The sequence below is a fragment of the Triturus cristatus genome, chromosome 4_2, assembly GCF_964204655.1.
Source record: "Triturus cristatus chromosome 4_2, aTriCri1.1, whole genome shotgun sequence".
Taxonomy (NCBI): Eukaryota; Metazoa; Chordata; class Amphibia; order Caudata; family Salamandridae; genus Triturus; species Triturus cristatus.
Genome location: NC_140586.1, coordinates 137,075,971 through 137,098,036, shown reverse-complemented (window position 1 = coordinate 137,098,036; position 22,066 = coordinate 137,075,971). Strand labels below are relative to the sequence as shown.

General features: G+C 41.9%; 1 protein-coding gene across 7 annotated transcripts in view; it reads right to left on the bottom strand.

Annotated features, from left to right (window-relative positions):
- Positions 1 to 22,066, bottom strand: part of AGAP2 (ArfGAP with GTPase domain, ankyrin repeat and PH domain 2) — an 897,926-nt gene that overhangs the window by 356,765 nt on the left and 519,095 nt on the right. For all 7 annotated transcript variants that reach the window (XM_085600818.1, XM_085600812.1, XM_085600813.1 and 4 more), the window contains exon 7: positions 13,685 to 13,806. In XM_085600818.1, the coding sequence (XP_085456944.1) occupies positions 13,685 to 13,806 (122 nt within the window). The remainder of the gene's footprint in view (positions 1 to 13,684; positions 13,807 to 22,066) is intronic.

Below are 22,066 nucleotides of genomic sequence, written 5' to 3'. Positions count from 1 at the left end.
AGTAATAAAGAAATAAAGCCGAAAAAGGTGATAAAAGGAGATCGTTGGCCTAACAACAGAGTTAAGAGGCTGAGATACAGAATAATAAGAGCAAATACATCAAAAGCTGAACAAGTGAATGAAGTATCGAGTCAAAGTTCAAAAGCTGAAGGAGAAGAATCAAAGGAATCAAAAGAACCAGTAGAAATAAAAAGAGTAAGAAGACCCAACCAAAAGTACAGATCACCGGAATGGTCTTATGTGGCACTGTCTGAAGAAGGAAAAGAAGAAGCAGTGACTCGAGATAATCCGGAAGAGATCTTGAGAGAAGTGGTTGAGGAAGATACTGGTGAAATTCTGAAAGTACTCTTGACTGACATTGGAGAAGAGTCAAATACTGAGGATTTTGATGTTGGAGATCTAATACAATTTGATGTTGAAGAAATTGAAGTGAAGAATGACAAGTATCCAAACTGAATAAAGGAAGGATTCACTTGGATTAAGTGAACGAAAGGATCATTTGGAAAGACTGAAGAAAAAATTTGAAAAGAATTGTTGAAGAATTTAAGAGTTCCAATTTCAGTAGTGGAGTAGTAGAGGCTAAATTAAAGTAATAAAATGGCTAACATAGAGGATAATCGAAATAGATGTGCCTTCTTTAAAAGGTGGTGTAGAATGTGCTGCTGCTGTACTGGATTATTAATGCTTCTATGGGGTGTTTTAGTTTTATTAGTTACTTTTAAAGTTGAGTTTGAGATGCATACAGAGAATGTGACAAATGTAGAGAAGAATTCGCAAAAAGTAGTTCCGATTAGAATTAGTAATACTTACATACACAAAGATAGGTCAATTAATAACTTTTCTAGTAATGTTTTTTCAAAATTGTTATATGAATATGTGAAAACAATGGAAGTGAGGGATTGCTACGTTTGTATGCAATTACCTGCATCCGTTTCAGAGGGTGTTACTTATCATCATTTACCAGCTACATATGGTATTTCTTGTAGTATTTTAGGTAGTGTTTTTTATTTGTTAGAGAAAGTAGATTATAAGATGTCTAACAGAGATAGTATTTTTGGGCATTTGCCAATGAACAAGGAGCTGAATCCAGCTAAAGAAGCTAACACTTTTGGTGAAATTTTTATTGAAGAAAAAGGATTAACATTAGATTACATTTTTAAGAATAATTTAACTTGCAGTCTGAAAGGAGAGGAGAAAGCTTTCCTGGATATGGTAGAGGAAAGGAGATTGAACATGCAGGAGAAAGCAGGAAAATATAAAGTAAGTGAGACAATTTGGGACATTGAGATGGGAAAAGAGTTGAAGAATGGGGCTAGTCCAACTTTAGCTTTAGATGCACCACAGAAGGGTAAACTTTGCATTACAAGAAGGAAATCCCAATATGATACATATTTTGTTGGGACTAGTGAGTGCCATGATACATACTTCATTGCAACAGGTTGGGGTTTCGGAGGTGGAGAAGATACAATTTTTCCAGGAGTATATTATGTTTGTGGGAACAAGGCTTATTACAAGTTGCCTGACCATTGGTATGGCACGTGTTATGTGGGCCTGGTTTTTCCAAAGATTTTTCATATAGATAAAATAAGAGATGTGGAACATATTAATTTACTAATGCGTTTTAAGAGAGAAACTTGGTCTGAAATAGTGGGTGATATTTTTGGAGTTTTGATTCCAGCAGTGGGAATTTCTTTGAATGCTTATGGAATTCGTAAACTGTCCACAGTGGTTGATCGCTTATCGACAAATACCGCTGGAGGGTTTCTTTTGGTGAATACGGAATTAAGTGCCGTACGTGCCATATCTATGCAAAATCGACTTGCCCTTGATATTCTATTGGCCAAGGAGGGTGGAGTCTGTGGAATGCTGAAAGTTCAACATTGTTGCACTTACATTCCAGACGAAAGCAAAGACCTGAAGGTCTATATCAAAAATATTACTGATTTGCATGAAGAATTAGTACCACTTGAAGCTGAGAATTTATGGACTAAAATAGCTAATAAAATGATAGCTGTTAAGGATTTTATTGCAAAAATAGGTAGTACTATTATAGGTAGAATATTGTTTCCTTTAACTTGTATAATTGTTGCTTTATTGATACTGAGATTAGTGTGTGTGTGTTGTAAAAACAGGGGAGGGAAGAAGAAATTGAATAAAGAGAAGAAAAACAAGAGGTTGAAAAGAGAACCGCAAGAAATTGAATTGGAAGAATTGGGGGAGAGTGTTTACTTAGAGACAAAAAGGGATGATGAAAGAGTGACTGGTGTGTAATGTTGTGTAAGGGGAAAAAAACATTTCCGATTTCTCCTAAAATGGGACTAAATTTTCACAAATTTTTTTTGTGGGTTTATTTGGTGATAAAATCACCAAAGGGGGGATTGCTGGAGCAGAGTTTTCTGTTTGAATATTCGTTGGGTTTTGAAGCTTTGGCATGTCTATTTGTCATATTAATTTATTAATTACTAATAATTAATTATTTGTCTTGTGCAAGTGTGTTTATATTAATCAATCCGTTTGTCCTAATAAGAGAGAGTTACACGTGGGTACGCATAAATGTGCTGTTTAATAATAACGTGCGTGTTTTCATGTTTAAACGTTGCTATGTGCTGTTTATTTTGGAGCACAAAACGCTTTTCGAATTAATGCTTTTCTATGTTGCAAGTGCTAGATAGATACATACACATAAGGGTATTAGTGGGATTAGCACTGTTTAATCACTATGCTGTGGTAACGTTGTTTTTGTTTCTTTTAATTAAGATGGTCTATTGTGGCCTATGGTGGCCTAGACAAAGATGGCCGATTTTGTAAGCCTGGCCTCGATTTGAAAGTAGAAAACCGTGATGGGAGAGAGCCCTGCTGAATATGGTCCTGAAGTCAGCTGACCACAGTCCTTGCTTGCCTTGTTAAAATTTCCGTGAGGACAGCAGCAGCCTGGGTAATCTCCAAGTGAAATGGAACGTCCTTGGCAGCCTTGGGAAACAAAGGAGCCATAGAGAAAGACTCTGAACTATGGTCTCATTGCCGAGGAGAAGTAGAACTAACAAGATACATTTATGTTTCTTGGTTCCTGTTCCGTAGTCTTTATTTTGTGATTTTTCCTGAGCGGAGATTTTCAAATGTAGCAATGTTACATCCTTTCCTTCTCGCTCTGCTCAGCGGTCCAGCGGACATTACAACTTTTCTATGTATCTTTCCTTTGTTCGATTCATTATAAGAATTGTTAGCCTAGAGAGGCCACTTGCCACTTGCCATTTGCCTTTGCCGCGTACCGAATCTGCGTTGCTGAGGATTGATGCTGAAGGGACTTCGTCTTGAGAGACTTTACCGAGAGACTTGTCCTGACCCGTTCTGACATTTAGCTAGAATAGGTAACTATGAGAAAAATGATCTATTCTGATTGATTTCCATTTTGACTAATTTTAGATAAAGCAATATAATTTGAACATGGTGTTGGATATTATTTCTTGTCAATTATTGTGTATTATATTTTGATTATTGCCGTATAGGTTGTTTAGATTATGTTTAAGGGCAGTCTCAATAACCAGGTCTTATCGACCTCGATATAGATGCAGGGTGACTAGGAGTTTTCTTTCCACAGGTTTATTGCTGGTAGAGTATTTGAGCGTATGTTAGTGAAATGGGCCCTAGCGTATGATGAATGTATGTGCGTGTAACTGTGAGATTACTCTATCTGTGGTAGTGGGAATATTATACACACCCTGATCTCTATCACAACCATACATGCCAACGGACCCGATTCAGCCAGGAAACGTCCAATGTTTTTAAGCTCAAATGGGCTTTATTTGATCTGTCTCCTGTCTACAATCTCCTCTTTTTCAATGTAACTCAAAGGGGAAAATCAATACCCCAGTTTTTTTTCAAAATCTCCCTCTTACCAAGTTCAAAATGTTCGCAAGTATGGTACATTGGATCATGGAAGGAAATGGGGTAGGGACATGGACTTGGATAACAGAGGACAGGAGGGACATGGAGAGGTGCACCAAACTGACCCTGCAGGGCAGGCATCAGGGTTTGCAGCAGCACAATACACCACACAGGGCATGCGGGACGGGAGTGCAGCACAACAATCCATAAAAAGCAAGAGGGAGGGGACAGGACCATGCACATGGACAACAGAGAACAGAGGGGCAAGAGGCAATGGTAGCTAGCTGACCATAATGGACAGACAGGAGAGAAAGCTGCAGCATAACAGACCATAAAGGGTAGGAGGGACGGATCAGGGGCATTACAATGGAACAGACAAGCCAGGAGGGAGGGAGTAGGGGTCTGCACATGTGAACAGAGGGCTGGGGGCAAGGGGGCAGGGCAGGAGCAGCAAGATAGCCATGGAGGTCAGGCAGGATGGGCACTAGAAGCAAGACACACCATGAAGAGCAACAGTGAGACTGTGATGGAATACACACAGACCATGGAGGGAAGGTGGGAGGGGGTCAGGGGCAGCTAACTGACCACACAGGGAAGGTGGGAGGGGCCATGGCAGCACAGAAGACCATGCATGGCAAGTGGGAGGGTTAGTGGCAGCACAATGGCTATGATGGGCAAGCAGGAGGGTGCAGGGGCATGCACAAAGGGCGATGGAGGATAGAAGGGAGGGTCAGGACCTGTGCACAGACAAGAAAGTTCAGGGGAAGGGGCCTCACAACAGACCGCACGGGGCAGGCAGGAGGAGCAGTTGCAGCACAACAGACCAGGGAGGGCAGAAGGGTGTGGCAGTACAATGGACCATGTAGGACAGGAGGAAGAGGATAGGGGAATGGCATGTGGACAGGCAGGGTGGAGGTGGCAAGGACAGGTTACAGTCATTTGACAATGCTAGGCAGGTGGGAGGGGAGTGGCAGCTCAACAGAACACTCAGAGTAGATAGGAGTGGCAGGTCCATGGAACATGGTGGGCAAAAAGGATGGAGCAGGGGCATGCACAAAGACATCGGAGGGCAGGGGGAAGGAGAATAGGGGCAGCAAGCTAAGCACAGAGTTTAAGCAGGAGGTCAATGATGGGGCATAGAATTGGGCAATGGAGGGCAGGAGGAGTGGACTGGTACATCATACTAAATTAAGGGCAGTGGCAGCACATCAGACCATGCATGGCAGGAGGGAGGAGGCTAGTCCATGGATTCACACAACAGAGGATAGGGAGGAGGGGGATGGGGCAGCAAGCTAACTGTTCAGAGAAGGCGGGTATTAGGAACTTTATTGTTTTTAAAACGTGTGTCTGTGCGAACTACTTAACATATGAACAAGTATGCAGCATAATCTCACTTTTATTCAGGAAGAAGAGGACGTTTGTGACTGTGACTCCGGGCTCACTTGGCAGAAACACCCCCTGACCCTCCACCCCCTATCGCAAAATGTAATGCCCCTGAAAAGGGTAGGTGAACACAGTGTTATATAGAACATAGTCCTGAGAACACGATTGAAAATGAAAACTAGATATAGTGTATGGTATAAACTATGCACCAAAAAGTGTGATATAAGATGAACCGGGCGTGAAATATAATATGCAATACATTGTGCACAATGGCAGATTCATTGGAGAGCGCGACATAGCACAGGCACTAGCGCGTGCTATGCGATATGCGCCTTGGAGTGTAATATGCACAGGGCAGTGTTGTGTAACCTAACTAGTCTCTAAAGTTGTAATATAAAATATGTGCTGGGGAGTGTAACGTTGCATATGCACTGTGACAAAGATATGGATCCCAGATTGTAATATGTATGGCATAGCACTGTGAGTTATAACATAGGCATCGAGGAAGGCACGTTAGATGGGGCAATATAACCCGTGCGAAGACAAGTGTGGCATGACATATTCACGGGGTGGTGTTACAGTGCACATGGGCTAGAGAGTGTCATAGCATATGCACTAGCTGGTGGAATACAACACAGAGGTGTGTGGCACTCAGCAGGCAATGGTGAGTGTAACACAGCATTGGGCTCTGCCAGGAGCGCGCTGTGACTCTCAAGTGATGTTCGTCCCCTTTCCAGAGAGTAAAATAAAAAGTATTACACATCCGGCAGTGGATATGTTTTTTATTAACCGTGAGGGGGGTTTCTTGCATAGTTTTGGTCGAATTTTTGTCGAATCCCCTTTGAATGGCTTGGTGTGCATGTGTATTAAATGTGCCCGTCAATAGCTACCCATGTTTGTATAAATAAACGACAAGGGTGTCTACCGGGATTAGGCACGGTAGGGCATCAGACATGTCAGAGCTTCACTAGTGGTGTAAATACATTCCAAGTGGATTCATTGTATGCATAGTCGCCTTTTAATGAATATCACGCAAATCGTCACGGTGATAGGTACGTACGGTTTGTCCAGCATGTCCTAGGTGTGTCTATAAATATATATTTTTAAAAAATAATAAAAAACAGTGGCCGGCCCTGGGGATTGGGGTCCAACAAATATAATTAGGAGACAGGCCCTGGGGGATGGGGTCATCAGGGCCAATAAATTAGAATAAGAAGGGGAACCACACAGCCCCCCTTCTTAAAAAATTAAAATAAATAAAAGACTGGCATCGTGCCGGAGGCCGCGCCCCCTCCTTGCAGCACTCTGCAAACGCGCCCCCTGGCGAGTTGTAAGTTAGGGAATTAATTCCTCTTCAATACTGAGGGTCCCTGAGGGCCAACTTGCCCAACAGGCATCTCCAGTATGCGCCAGGGAGCTGCGCTGCAGACAGGTGTTCTGAGGCCAAGCCCCTTTTTACACCTCTCTGCAACGCAGCTCTGTGGCGCTTACTGGAGGTACCTAGTGGTCTAGTTTGACCCTAGGGACCCTTAGGATTCAAGGGGACTTAATCTCTCAACTTAGAACAGCCACAGGCGCGTTTTAAATTGGGGATATAATTTCCCTTCAATACTGAGGGCCCCTGGGGGCTAACTAGCCCACCAAGTGCTTCCAGTAAGCGCCACTGCTGCATTGCAGAGAGGTGGTCCAGGCCGTGCCCCTTTTTACACCTCTCTGCAACGCAGCTCTGTGGCACTTACTGGAGGTACCTAGTGGGCTAGTTGGACCCTAGGGACCCTCAGGATTCAAATGAACTTAATCTCCCAACTAAAAACGGACACAGGGCGTGTTTACACAGTGGTGAAGGGAGGGGAGGGGGCCTGAGTTAACGTGTGCAAAAACGCCCTGTGGCCTGTTTTAAGAGGTAGTTTTAATCCCCCTGCCCTATTATATACTAGGGGCTTACAGAGGAGGTCATGCTAATCACAGGGGGACCCCAACGCATAATGTTCCCTAGTGTATGTAGGTGTTTTGACTGTATTCTAAGTGTCTTTTAACATAGCACTGGCTCTAGGACTGGTTAGTCAGACTCAGTTACCACCAGTATCCGTCTGAAAAAGTTGAGGGTACAGGTTGATTTTGCAACAAGACTTCTTTCTGCTCTTCTTTTTGTTCTTTCTGCATGTTATCCTTCTTCCTGTACTTTTCTTCGTCTTTGAGGACTTCTGTTGCTTCTTTCTGCACTTCTTTTTTTTCTTTCTGTGCATTTTTTCTTCTTTCTTCACATGTCCTATCTCTGTAGGCATAGTTAGAAATTAGCATTAAAAAAACCTTTGAAATTCACAGAAAAAACCATAGGTTTCAGGCACGTTATAGTTAGGAATTAGCATTTAAAAAACCTCAGAAATTCACTGAAAAAACCATAGGTTTCAGGGGTTTTACAAAACCATTGAAATTCCCCCGTTATAGTTAGTTCAGCTAACTATAACTCGTGCGCCCGCAATGCACTGCTGATGACGTCACATATTACATCACTCATGACATGGTCAGTGACATCACTCATGACATCACTGATGACATCTCAAATGACATCACTGATGACATCATCCTTGTGATAGAGTGGCAGACCTCCTCTCACCCTAATATAACCTTTGATACACACATTCAAAAATAGAGACTAAAATTTTCAAAACAATGGACATACCAATACCAGTTACAACAACCTCTTCAGTAATTCTAAGATCCACATACACATCCACTCATTCACCAACAGTCCTATACAGTCACTCATACATGTACTCACTCGTCATATGTACTCATACACCTATACATCCTGTTACACAATGCCACTCATCCATAGAGTTACTCACACACATAGTCACTCATGCTAATAAAGAATCAAACATACATTTACTTGCATATACAGTTATACACACACCACCACACTTACTTCTATGGAAACTTACACATACTTAGTCTTTTAAACAATCACACATAGAAACACATACTTATTCATACAGGAACTCTTTCAATCTCTCACTCTCACATATACTCACTTATATACACCAATAGTCACATATACTAGTTTAAAACATATGTAGTTACTCATAAAGACACTATTGAGACAGTCATTCACTCACTAACACACCCATACACACACTCATCCACCCATACAGTCCTGCACACATGCTGTCTTCAACACATACAAACAGTGAGTCACTCATTCATGCACCTATGCACTATGTAATACCCCCCACCGAACCATGCAAACACTCAGACTGATACTCAAAAAACCAACTAATAACCTATATAGACACCCATGTAGCTACTCACCAACCCATGCAACCACTTATACACAAAGTGAGAGACTGATACAGATATTTACATATTTAAACATTACTCACTAAGCCATGTATTCACTATGATACACTTAATCAGTCAGTTACACAATCAATTTTTCAAAAACAAATCATCCATTTAGACACTTATATACCCATTTATTCTTCCATCGACCTTGAGATATACATATATAAAACATATTTAATTTTCAGAAAAACACACATTCACTGGATGATGTCATCAGTGATGTCGTTTGAGATGTCATCAGTGATGTCATGAGTGATATCACTGACCATGTCATGAGTGATGTAATATGTGACGTCATCAGCAGTGCATTGCGGGCGCACGAGTTATAGTTAGCTGAACTAACTATAACGGGGGAATTTCAATGGTTTCTACAAGTGAAAAGTCTAGCTAACTATAAAACCCCTGAAACCTATGGTTTTTTCAGTGAATTTCTGAGTTTTTTTAATGCTAATTCCTAACTATAACGTGCCTGAAACCTATGGTTTTTTCTGTGAATATATATATATATATATATACACATACGTATATATATGTATATTTTAATGTTAATCTTGTTTTCGGCATTCATCAGGTTACTCATATATGTCATAGAATGATCCTATAAGACAATGAAATTTTTAAATTATATACAATTGTTGGATCTTCTGATTATGAAATGTGTATATATATATATATATATATATATATATATATATATATATATATAATTAATTAATTTTTTTTACCACGTGTAAATATTTGTATATGTTGAGATATAACATTAGAGTACTGCTTTGTAATGAATTTGAATAACTCTGGAACAGGTTCAGAGATGGCCGCCATGCACTCTACATTAAGTAGTGACTATACAGAGCCATCTTTTATTTCTATGCTTTTTTTTTAATTCACGTTATGTACGTTAAGCTCTTTAAAAATGGTGTCTTGCACTTGGTCACACAGACATCGAGAAAGGCAGATTGCCGAAACGCGTCTGTCAGTGCGGGGGGGGGGGGGGGAGAGGTGTCTGCATAAATAAAGTAACTCTATGCAAGGACCTGCGAGTGCTTTCCTGTTTTATGCTACCGAAATTGCTGGGCATGTGGAAGAATAAATATATACATATATATGTATATTCTAATGTTAATCTTTTTTCGGCATTCATCAGGTTACTCATATATGTAATGTTTGAAGTGAAGTATTTTTTCTATTAATGCTTCGACTGCAGTTTGAATCGGAAAATGAACTCTTCACAGTTGAACACTTTACCTTCTGTTGAACCTTTTGGAGTGGGAATAGTAATATCACTCCTTTGAAATCCAACACCTTCCCTACTGGTTCAGAGACTGGAGTGAGAATAGTACATTTTACCCCTCCAAAGTACAACACTTCCCCTTACTGTTGCACTGACTGGAGTAAAAATAGTAAACTCCACCACTCCGAAATCCAACGGTTTCCCTACTGTTGCACAGATTGGAGTGGGAAAAGTGATTTTTACCCCTACAAGGTCCACACTTTCACTATTGTTGCTCTGTTTGGAGTGGAAGTTGTAAATGTTACCCCTTGAAACCCAACGCTTTCCCTACTTTTGCCCTGTTTGGAGTGACAATAGTAAATTTCACTCCGAAACGCAACACTTTCCCTACTGTTGCACTGATTGGAGTGAGAATAGTACATTTTACCTTTCCATAATCCAATGCTTTCCCTACCGTTGCCCTGTTTGGAGTAAGTAAATATCACCCCTCCGAAGTCCCTACTGTTGCACAGATTGGAGAAAGAAAAGTAAATTGTACCCCTCAAGTATAACACTTTCCCTACTGTTGGGGCTGTTTGCATGATATTGTGGTAAAGAATATTTTTGACACAATATGATATTTTTGACACAATATTTTTGTCAACTATATTGTTTACTGCAATATTTTGTCAGTGATCCCACACACATATCTGCTTCTTGAGCTGAGCCCTGTGGAAAGTAATTTAGGCCTTGGCAAGCGTTTCCCTTTAAGTTCTGACACTGCCTTGTTTTTTTCAATTCTGTTCAGAGTTTGCTAAGAGAAAAGTATTTTCTTTAAAAAAAAAAAGCATGCTATTTATAAAATCCTCACACATAGAATTCAATGTACAGTAATGAGATTACGTAGGGTATTTGTTTGCTTTTTCACAGTACTGCGCAATGTTTAATTTACCAACATTGGCAATGCCAATAGATCTTCACTCCTATTAGATTGGTTCTACCAATGCTTGTTGAAAGTGTTTCTATGATGTGAAATTAATATATACGAAAACGTTGCCTGCCAGCACATATGCAGCTTTCGAATCAATGCAATTGTTGTGCATAAGAAAAAAAAAGAGTGCCCTTGTTCATGGAAATTCAGATAGTGAGGCAGCATTTGCTGTGACAGCTGTAAAACGCAGTAGCTATGCAATATTTAGTAACTCTGTCTCTTAGTGGGTAACTGTAATCTGATCTAATGGAGAACCATGTTCACATGAAAACTCCCCCACCTCTGCACAAAAAGACAGGATAAGATCCATTTTCGCTTTTTTTCCCTCACTTTTAATTTTTTTCCTTTAAACCTGTATTTAAGTTCCTGTTTATCATTCACCACAAGGTGGTTTCTAATTGCTTCCATGCTGCTTGGTACATATAGATGGCATATATGTCCTCTTCTTTAGAAGAGGTGTATATGCTGCGCACCTGCTATTTGTGTTGCCTCGAAAGAAAATTCAACTATTGCAATTTTTTGAAGCCCGTTCTGTAAAGCTTTTAGACAAAAAGAAATAGCTTTTTTGACAATCTTTTGAAAAAGCAAGTATTCTTGTAAAGCCAGTTAACGCCCTCACTATTAACAACGTTCAAATTATAACAGGGTGCAAGTGGGCAGTTTGCAATGCGTCCACAACAGCTAATGCCATTTCTTAACACTTGACCTTCTGAACTTTAATATTCGTCCATGCGTTTTTAACATTTAAGAGAATATACATGTTAGGAGCCAGGTTGCCAAATTGAATATGCTTAAATTCGCATTTTTATTTTTTTACCCTTAATCACCAGAATTTGTGAACTATTCCCCAAGGCAGTCGTTCTTAACCTTTTGACTTTCGTAGACCCCCACTTAATGATTCCTAGAATCCAGGGACTCCCACTGAATCATTATTGGAATTCAGAGACCCCAAGTGAGTCATTATTGGAATGCGGGAAGCAGTAAGCAATTTCGATAACTTGAACTTCAAACCAATACAGAAACAAGTATTCATCAAACAAATAAATAAATGATTAAATGTTTTATTTAATTCACAAGAAAATCAACATTTGAATTTTAATGGGAATATTGGAGTTTTCTAAATTCAATTCAGACCACCTATTGCCTATATTATTTCCTGTTTGATGCACTTGCACTGCTACCACAAATCAGTCTGAAGAAACCAACTTAATTTTTAGCCCCAATTTTTAAATGACTTCACATTTACAGAACACTTTCAATTTTAATTGTGCCTCTTTATTTATATACCTTTTTTAATCTGTTAATATTATTTAATTTTCTAAACAATCGCGGACCCACTGAGTAGCCAAGGTGGACTCCCAGGGGTTCCCAGACCACAGGTGGTTAAGAGCTACTGTTCTACAGCATCCACTTTAAGCGGTTGTATGACAGAGGCATGCATGGCTAAACCACATGTGCCTCTAATGCGTGGACCCAACAACAAACGCGTCTAAACATGCATGCCTTTACTACACATGTCTATACCACGGATGCCTTTACCATGCAATTTTGTGGTAAAGACATGACAGGTAAAGGAATGCGTTGTAAAGATCACACCCCAACCCCCCTGCCCTGAGCCCTAAACACTACCACGACATCCCTGAGCCCCAAACATTACCCGACCCTCTGAGCCCTAAAAAAGACCCCAACCCCCGATCCTAAACACTAGCCGACCCCCCTGAACCCTAAACACTACCCCGACCCCAGAGCCCTAACACTACCCCAACCTCCTCGAGCCCTAAAAACTACCCCCTCCCCCAGCCCTAAAACTACCCTGACCTCCCAGAGCCCTAAAAACTACCCTGACTCCCCCGGTCCTAAAACTACCCTAACCCCGAGCCCTAAACATTACCCCGACACCCCTAAGCCCTAAAGATTGCCCGACCACCAAGCCCTAAAAACAACCCCAAACCCTGATCCTAAACACTACCCGACCCTCTGAACCCTAAACACTACCCCGAGCCCTAAACACTACTGCAACCCCCCCCCCCGAGCCCTAAAAACTACCCCTCTCCCCCCAGCCCTAAAACTACCCCAAGCCCCCTGAGCCCTAAAAACAACCCCAACCCCGATCCTAAACACTACTCGACCCCACGCAACCCTAAACACTAACCCAATCCCCGAGTCCTAAAAAGGACCCCACTACCCTCAGCCCTAAAACTACCCCAACCCCCCTGAGCCCTCAAAACTACTCCAAACCTTAAAAACTACCAATCATCCCCCTCCCCCCGAAACCTGAACCCAACCCCACTTACTTCACCACGCCCTTTCCTGAGCCTTCCTGTTCCTGGACCCACCCATCCCACCATATAGACTGCGCACTGCCTTAACCATGCATATACGTGGTTAAGGCGTGTGGTTGAGCTTGCAGGGGAAATAGCTTGTGTGGCTCTGCCCATGTTGTAAAGGCCATTTCGCACTTTAAGCATATTTTATCTCAATATTTAGCAATCTGAGCCAAAGCCAGTGCAACTCAAAACCTGATTTATTTTCAATATTATTGATGATGGTCTAAGGTGCAGCTGTTGATAATCCAACATAGACCTGTGAGTTATGAACAAAGTGAAACTTCTTTCACGTGGTGGTCACTTGTACTATGCCGCAGCATGATAAGCATTCCCGGAAAACACTCTCAAAATGGATGAGGCACTGATTAGCGCAGTAAAACTTACAGAGCAGGATCATTCTAAGGATGTAGGATTGGTTCAAGACTTAAAATTGTGGAAACATCTTTGCAAAGAGAGAAACTGTCAAGAATTGTAGGTGTATTTCATAGAACCTTTGTTTCTTTCTGAGGAAATGTGTATTATCCTCTTTTTTGGGCACTTTACCTGTCCTGCGTGGATCCCAGATACGGGGGTAGAGCCTGTTGAATGACTCGGGGAACTGGGAAGCGATTTGCACGAGGCCAGCAGTTGCTGCTGCTTTTTCATCGTCACTATTTTTTGAGCGACTGTAAGAAAAAAGAAAGTCAAGTCAGGCATGTGGATAAAGAAATACCAAGGTGCTGTACATGTTTATTTACTCCATTTGTAAAATGCTTATAGATAATTGAAGTGTATTGTGTCGCACAACATTGGAGACAGTGGTAGCAGGTAGAGTTCTCAAGGAGATAACACAAGATACTGCATGCAAGGTCCATTCATTCAAGTCCAAATAAATAGAATATCCAGTGCTGTCAAACATAGGAACCATCCACCTAGTGAGCAAAATTAAAAGATGATTAGTTCTCTATATGGTGAAAAAAGTGCAGACTGCTATAAATGTGCAAAAAACTCCACATTCTGGCCTAAGCCACTAGACCACCATAGAACCAGTAGAGTTCTGGAGGAAACCTAGTAAACATCCCCATTTAGAGACCGTGATATGAACAGACAGCGGCAGTAGATATTATGAAAAAATCCTATTTTAGACCAAGAAGCTCAAGCATCAGCTGAACGAGGTGTGTCTGAACCAAGCCCTCCTGCCGGACTAAGGTACGTAAGCTATGTTACGAGGAATGGGAATTTCTTAGTTAAAAGGATGAGTGAAAGAAGTGAGTATTAAGGCATTGTCGGTACTTTCAAGGGTGTTTCTCAAGTCTTGGGCAAAACATTCCACAACGAGAATTCCTATGTGTTGAGAGTTCTGACCCCAGACTGTGAAAATGAATGTCTTGAACTTAACTAAGCTAGGTACTTCAGCAATGCTTACATCTAAATGCAGGTCGCCTACTTTACTATTTCCCAATACCATACTTAACCAGTATATCAAATGTCCCGAAACTTGAAAACATGACTCTTTCCAGTCTTATCTATGCGGATGACCTGGTCTTAAAAAGCCAAACGCCAATCGGACTACATTATCTACTGGACACTACCCAAGACTTCTCACAAGTGAATGCTCTACAAATCAACCTCAGCGAAATGAAAACAATGGCAATAAATGACACCCTCCAAAACAAAATAACACTGGCATCTGGATGCGCACCGCCCACAACCAGTAACTGAGTATAGATATCTTGGATTCCTACTAGACAGCAATTGCTCCTACAAACCCCAGATGGAGGCTTTGCGATGGAAAGGCACCACAACAACACTAGTCATGAAACCTCTAAAAAAATAATTACCAGGCCTGGTCTTGGATCCTATTCTCCAGGTCCTCCAGCCAAAATTACTCCTAATGCTGACCTATGGAAGCAAGCCAGTGCGAGGGAGGGGCGCAATCGTTCTTGATAAAATCCTCACCAGTGCCTAGAGAACGATCTTCCACCTCCCCAACTATCCTTCCCCAGCACAAATATGGCTAGAATTCGGCCTTCAGAAACAGAACACGGCTAGAAGGGGGCGTTCATAAAAAGCTGGCATAAGATCAGAGGAGTAGAGCAAGGCTCACTGAATTCACACCTCTGGGTTGAACTGTCATCCCGGAAAATCTCACCAGCCAAAGAGTACCTTCTAGACTCCCTATTGAAACTAGGCCTGTTTCATCTATGGAAGACCCCTGCAACCCACTCCAGGTTCAAAAAGTAATAACGAAAGCCACAAAAATAACATCTCTAATTGAAGACAAAGCAACACTGGCAAAAGGTAATTTGTACTTTGGCCTGTGCGTGGGGGTTCGGCTATGGGAACCTGGATGGCGGAGGTGACAGTGGCTATGACCGGTCTGAAATATCTTGGTGTATATGTTTAGGACACACAATCGATATCATGGGATAAAAATATCGCCCCTATTTGGACACGCACACAGGCGGAGATGGAGGCGTGGTCGCGTATGCGCCTCTCTATACTGGACAGGTCCGCAATATTTAAAATGGTGTCCCTCCCTCGTTTCCTATACGAACTACAGAATCACCCCTTTCAGTTCGCACCTTCCTGGTTCCTACAGCTAAACTCCAGGCTGAGCCACTTTTTGTGGCACGACCAGGTCGCTAGGGTGTCCCTCAGAACGTGCTTCCAGTCAACCTTTTGTGGGGGTATAGCGATCCCTAATCTCCAATCGTATCACGCGGCATCCCACCTTATGGTTTTAAATGATTGGTGGTACGGCATTAGCAACGACCCAGCATATCGAGTGGAGAAATGGCTGATGGGAGATATGTTGCCACACAGACTGCTCTGTGTGCCAAGAGAGCAGCGTAAGCTGCCGCCAGCTACTCAGGTTGTCTTCGGTGTGTGGACAGACTCACTGCGCCGGGTGGGGTGGTTGCAGCGGTTGACGAGGGAGACCCCACTCTGGCAGAGTGGCCTTATGCCACACGTGACTGCGTTAGCAGGATTTAAACAATGGGACGCCATTGGTATATCTATGTTGGGCAATATTATACGTGGCACTACGATGAAATCTTTTCAGGACCTCAGGCTTGAATATGACATGCCACATGCTCAGTTCTACAAATACCCGCAATTGAGACATGCCTTATCTCCGTATATTTCACACCTAGACTCCCTTCCCGAATTCAACCCTATTGAGGCGAAAGTCTTTATGGGGGAGTTGGGCGATCATAAAACCGCAAATATATACCAAACGTTATTGACAAATCTATCCACGACTTTAGATCCCCTCCGGGATGAATGGCAGACGGACTTGGTTCCCTTGGACAGCGATGATTGGCAAGAAGCCCTGGAATCCCCGAGATACGTGACAATTGCCTCCCGTCTCAGGCTTATTCAATTGAAATACCTGCACAGCACATATTTTACTACGTATCGGCTTCAAAAGGGCAGAGATTATAGGCTTCCCCATGTGCCTTAGATGTGATAGAGAGGACGGTACATTACTCCACACAACCTGGAGCTGTGCACCGTTGGGCCGGTTCTGGAGAGGGGTCATTTGCTGTCTATCTGAAGAATTAGCTTGGGTTGTACCTCATTCTCCTAGGCTTGTTCTTTTGCATATCACAGATGAGATAGGGGGCAATATTTACAAAAGGCATCTACTGTTCTTGGGTCTCACCCTAGTTAAAAGGGATATTGCAAGGGCATGGAAGAATCCGTCTCCACCCAAATTGAGCGCTTGGAGGGCTGGTCTCGACTGGTGTATGGGTCAGGAGCAACCTATTGTTAAAGCAAGAGGGTGCCCTCAGTAACATTATAAAATATGGAAACGGTGGGCAGATTTTAGGGGCCTTGTTCTGGAGCCACCTCCTCCGCACCCTGCGGACGTTGAAACCCTATAGAGGTGTAGCACGGGGCCATATGGCTGTTCCGATGGACTTGAGGTATGTCGTTGTGCGTGCAGGGCATAACCGGGGTTTTGTTTTTATGTGGCACAGTGTGTTAAAATGTGTGGAGCTGTCGTTCACGGTCCCGAATTGTTTATTTTCTTGTTTTATAATTACTATATAATAGTCACCTGCTCGGTATTCAATATATGGAAGATTGTTTGTTTTCATTGCTTTGTACTGCTTACAAACACTATATCAGCTGACTAAATAAAAAGAGTTTTGAAAAAAAAAACACCGGCAAAAAGGTGACACAGCTAGTCTGTTCTTAACTAATACACAGCTGTCAAACCACAACCATACCTGAGTGCAGGATTCAACATAACGATGAAGGAGACATTTTTAAGATACTGTCTGGGAATACTCCCGATTCTTCCTCGCTTACCTCCCGGGAAACGGAAACCTGGAGAGCTTACATGCCGACTTTGCGGCAACGGAAGTGAGGATCTTGTGCATATAATCAGCATCTGCCAAGCCCACTGGACGTCAGACGCTCAATGTTCGCCCCATTTTTAATCAAAAAGGCATTTGGTCTTGTAGACAGGCAGTGAAGTCCTGCTTCAACCCAACTGCCACTCAACTAAACTGCTGCCTTACAGGATTCATCAACATAGCAGAAAGGAGAGTGGCCCAATTGTCACCACTCAATGAAACAACAGGCGAGTAAAACAATAACTGGGCCAAGCACAACCTTAACAACAACTGCCTACTCTCCTAATATGGACAAGTCAGGCTGCTACAAACATTTTCAAATTTCGTGAATTTTTTCACACTATGAAATATGCACATCGCCCAACAAACTACACAATGCAGACAAACCCGGTAAACCAAACAATCCTCTACTAATCACAAATTCACACAAAAACCTAACCAAAGGACTATTTGCCACAGCAAACTTTGCACAACAAACTTCTCGGACCATCCAAGGCCCCAGTTGATCCTCAGCAGCCTGGAAGCTGCAACCTCATCACGATTTCTGCTCAAGACCGGACAGTCAAGAACAACACTAAAAATGAATGGCTGTCAATCCTTCCCCTGAGAACTGGATGCAAACGGGACCGCAATGCACTTCATGATGCCAAAGCTCTGAACCAACTGCTCGAAACCTCAAGAGTCCCTCAATCAGCCGGCATTTTATGACGGTTTTATCCATCTTTCTCTTTTTTAAAACCTATTTTGTGAATGCAAATGAATTAGAAAAATTACATGTGTATGCATGGTTTTAATTAATCAAGCATAATAAACTTCTGTGCACCTCACAGTACCATAATTAACTGGGTGTGTCCACATCTCCATTCCACTAGACTATAAGCAAGTACATTATCGTTTCAAATTTACAATGCTTCACTCACTGACAGAGGCTTTTTTTTATTTTACAGGGTATCGGGTATCAGAGCGCTTTACACGATCACCAGTTGCGCTACATGAGGACGCATTCATTTTTGTTAGGCACGGGGAGATTACGTGATTTGCCCAGAATCACAGGATGTTGAGCGTCTTTGCTGAGACTTGAACCTGCTTTCCCAGCTTCGAGGTCGACCGCCCTAGCCGTTAGGCCAACTCCTCTCCCCTAGTGTCGAAAAGAGACCATGCACATATTCATCCAAAGTCAACAAGCCTTTGTCCATGCATGGCATCATCTAATCCCATCCCAACCGTTTTGGCCATCAGTGGTTTCATATCAACTAGATTAGATTATCAAACAATATACCTTTCTTTAAACTGGCTTAAATCATTTGCCTTCTACCGGCTAGAGATGTCACGTAACCTGAAAGAACATTAAGAGCTAACGGCATCTTGTAGTCATTCTCTGAGGAGTTTCATTGCCTTCCATGCTTCACACGTAATGCAAGGTGGCCATTTTGTTGTAACATAAAGCTCTCTGGTAAGGTTGCATTTCGGCCTAAAGATCTTTGTTTTAAAGTGATCACAAGCAATATGCCCTACAAGAGACTTGAGATTCTTGGTCTTGGGTGCATGCATCATACATGTGTCAAGTCAAGCCATACATATGTCCTCTGTGAAACTCTCATCAAAATTGTGAACAGAATAGGTGGGCAATATAGTAAGCGCTAAAAATGTATCAGCAGGATATTGTGCCTGTTGTAAAGATAACCTAGAGGTTATGGTTGAATGAATGCGGGGCAAAATCAAACGTTTATCATCCTGTTGTTGCTAAAACGAGTGACAACGGGAGCAGGAAGCAGGCATAGTTCCTGGATAAACATACCACACACAGCCATGCTGTAATTTACTTAACCTAGAGTCAAACAGGAAAACGAAAAGTATTTTTTTCACAACGCCTGCAAATTTCAATTGGTATAAACCTTTTAAAAGTAAATGTCAGGCCAAGAAAGTACACAAAAAGAGAAAATCTAAAAACATTTGCTTACAAAAATGCCTTTGTTTTAATTCATCACTTGGAACAAATTCAACGCCGTATAAATGCAAATCGGAGAGAATTGTTTCTTTTAAATCAGTCCTCCATTTGACTATTGCTGCTGTCCTAGGGCCGCTCCGGCGAGGCAGCCCTGGAAAGGATCGCGGCCGTTTGTGCAGAACAATAAAGTGAGCTTTCAAAGGACTGGGAGCTGCTGATGGGCTTTCAATGTGCCCACACAGTGCCCGCATTGTACAGAACAAAACAGTTTTATTGCTGTATCTAGTTTATAGACCAACAATAGACTTTCTAAACCCATCTCATGCTGCTATCGTGCTGTCAAAAAGGGGTGCTGCTTATAATGCACCAGGGAGATAAAGGCGATTGTCTGCCTAAGATGTGCTCCGCGTGGCTCTGAGTCTTCAGCGGGGTACTCTACCTCGCGACAGGATTGCTTAGGTACCTGCTGAAGTTAAAGAACTGGAGAACCAGTTGGTAGAGGTCTTGTAGCAGGTGTGATGCAGCATTTATAGGGTTGCAGGGTGAGGTCCATAAAGCAGCCAGGCCAGCCCCAGTACTCTTCTTGGAGAGGTAACTAATGGATACTAATGAACATGGGGTGGTGTGGCTCACTGGTTAGAGGCGGCAGACCCGGAAACAGAGGTCGGCCCGGGACCAGGGTTCGATTTCCGACGCGGCAGGGTCTTGGGCCAGGGTCAGCGGACTCGATAATTCTCGCCTCGGTGCCTACTCTAACCATGGATCCCACTCAGCAACTCTGGGCAATAGCTTGCTTAATCTCCACTTACGGCCCCATCAGCGCCGGGGATGCTTGTCTTCACCTTGGAGATGCACTAAGAAGGGGGACCCCTGAGAAATGATACGGGCAGGACTACCAGGGGAATCATCAAGTTACAAAGGAAAGAAAGAGTACCTGCCACGGGTTGATCACAATGAGGCCCTAAATCAGGGTCCAGATACTAAGGGACCACAACCAATAGGCAAACCGAACCAAGATAGAATGGAATGGAGACAAACAGACAGAGTCTAAAATAATTTGAGTATTTTTAAAGAAAAGTCTTTTTTATTTTATTTCATCATTAGTGTTTGTGTTAGATATGAAAATCATTTGTTTTATAAAGATTGTAAAAAATTAGACAGAATAAATCAGAGAAAGTAATCAAACAAAATATCCAACAAATACAATTTCAATGTAGCGAATTACTAAACAGTCCCACAAATGCTCCTTCAAACGGACAATCATTCATACTATCACATATCCGACAACAACATCAAACGACATGTAACATTAATACATATTCGTAAAAACACATAACAGGTTGAAATAGTCGTTTAACAACTGAAGTTTAAGGAATGGACTTGGTCCATGCGGCTAAAAGGCACCAATGAGCACGTTTATGGTAGCCGGGAGTGCGGTTACAGAATGCCAACGCGCGTTTCGGTGAACAAGCCCCAACGGGGGCTGCACCTTCATCAGGGCGAAGGAGAGCATGGATGGTGGGACAGACACACCTATAAACAAACAAAAATTGTAAACAATAGGCAAAAAATGAGACAGTTCAGAGTAACATAATATCTAAACACAATGGTGTAGCTACAAATGTAAACATGATAGAAGTTACAGCATTGAATGAGGAATACAATTTATAGATCTGATTAAAGTTCAATCAGAGGTTGAACCTGACATAATTAATATAATCTAAATCCGGTGGATTAGCAATCATCAAAGCGGTTTGCCACAGGTCGAAGCAAAAAAATATAGATTTACAAGAAATGAAATAGGAAAATTGGAATAAGGTGCAGCATAGATAACAAACATCAATTTAGAAATATAATTGTTTTTAAAATAGGAACAGGTAAACAATATAAACAGATGTTTCAACATGTATTCAATAAATAGAGAAATGAAGAATAGCTATCTAAAATAGACAGAGAATAGATGTGTGTTCAGCCAACAAAACATAAAGGGTGAGTAAGATGTAGATCATAAGGATTTATAGTCCTATATCCCTTCTTATCGATAAGGATCAGAATGACCAGAGAATGACGAAACAGAGAAAGTTGAATGTGCTCCAAGTTGGAAAGTTAGCAAAAGCATATACTCATATATACTATATGTTGGATTGAAGTAATTTAGGATTATGTAAGAACAGTTCAATGATTGGTGGAATGAGAAAGCTACATTTCGGATTCTACTGTGAAATTAAACCGTTTCTAATCTGTGAATACTTGAAAAACTCCTCATAAAGAATTGCAGACTAATTCTATATTTACATATAGCTCTTGAATCCAGCAGTGCTGTTAACATTGATAAGCGAGTTGAAGATCGCTCTTACCTGAGATGCTATGACTCATTAGGACTTAATTAGAGCAGGTGGTTTCCGGTGCTCAGCAATGGCACTTAATCATCAACACCGGCGCTATAGTTTCATGAGCATCAGTTAAGGAAACACTCATTTTTGGTAGGCAGTGGGAGATTAAGTGATTTGCCCAGAATCACAGGATGTTGCGCCAATGCAGAGACTCGAACCTGGTTCCCCAGCTCTGAAGTTGGCAGCTCTGCCCATTAGGCCACATCCTCTCCTCACTTCCTATTTAGTAGTGGTT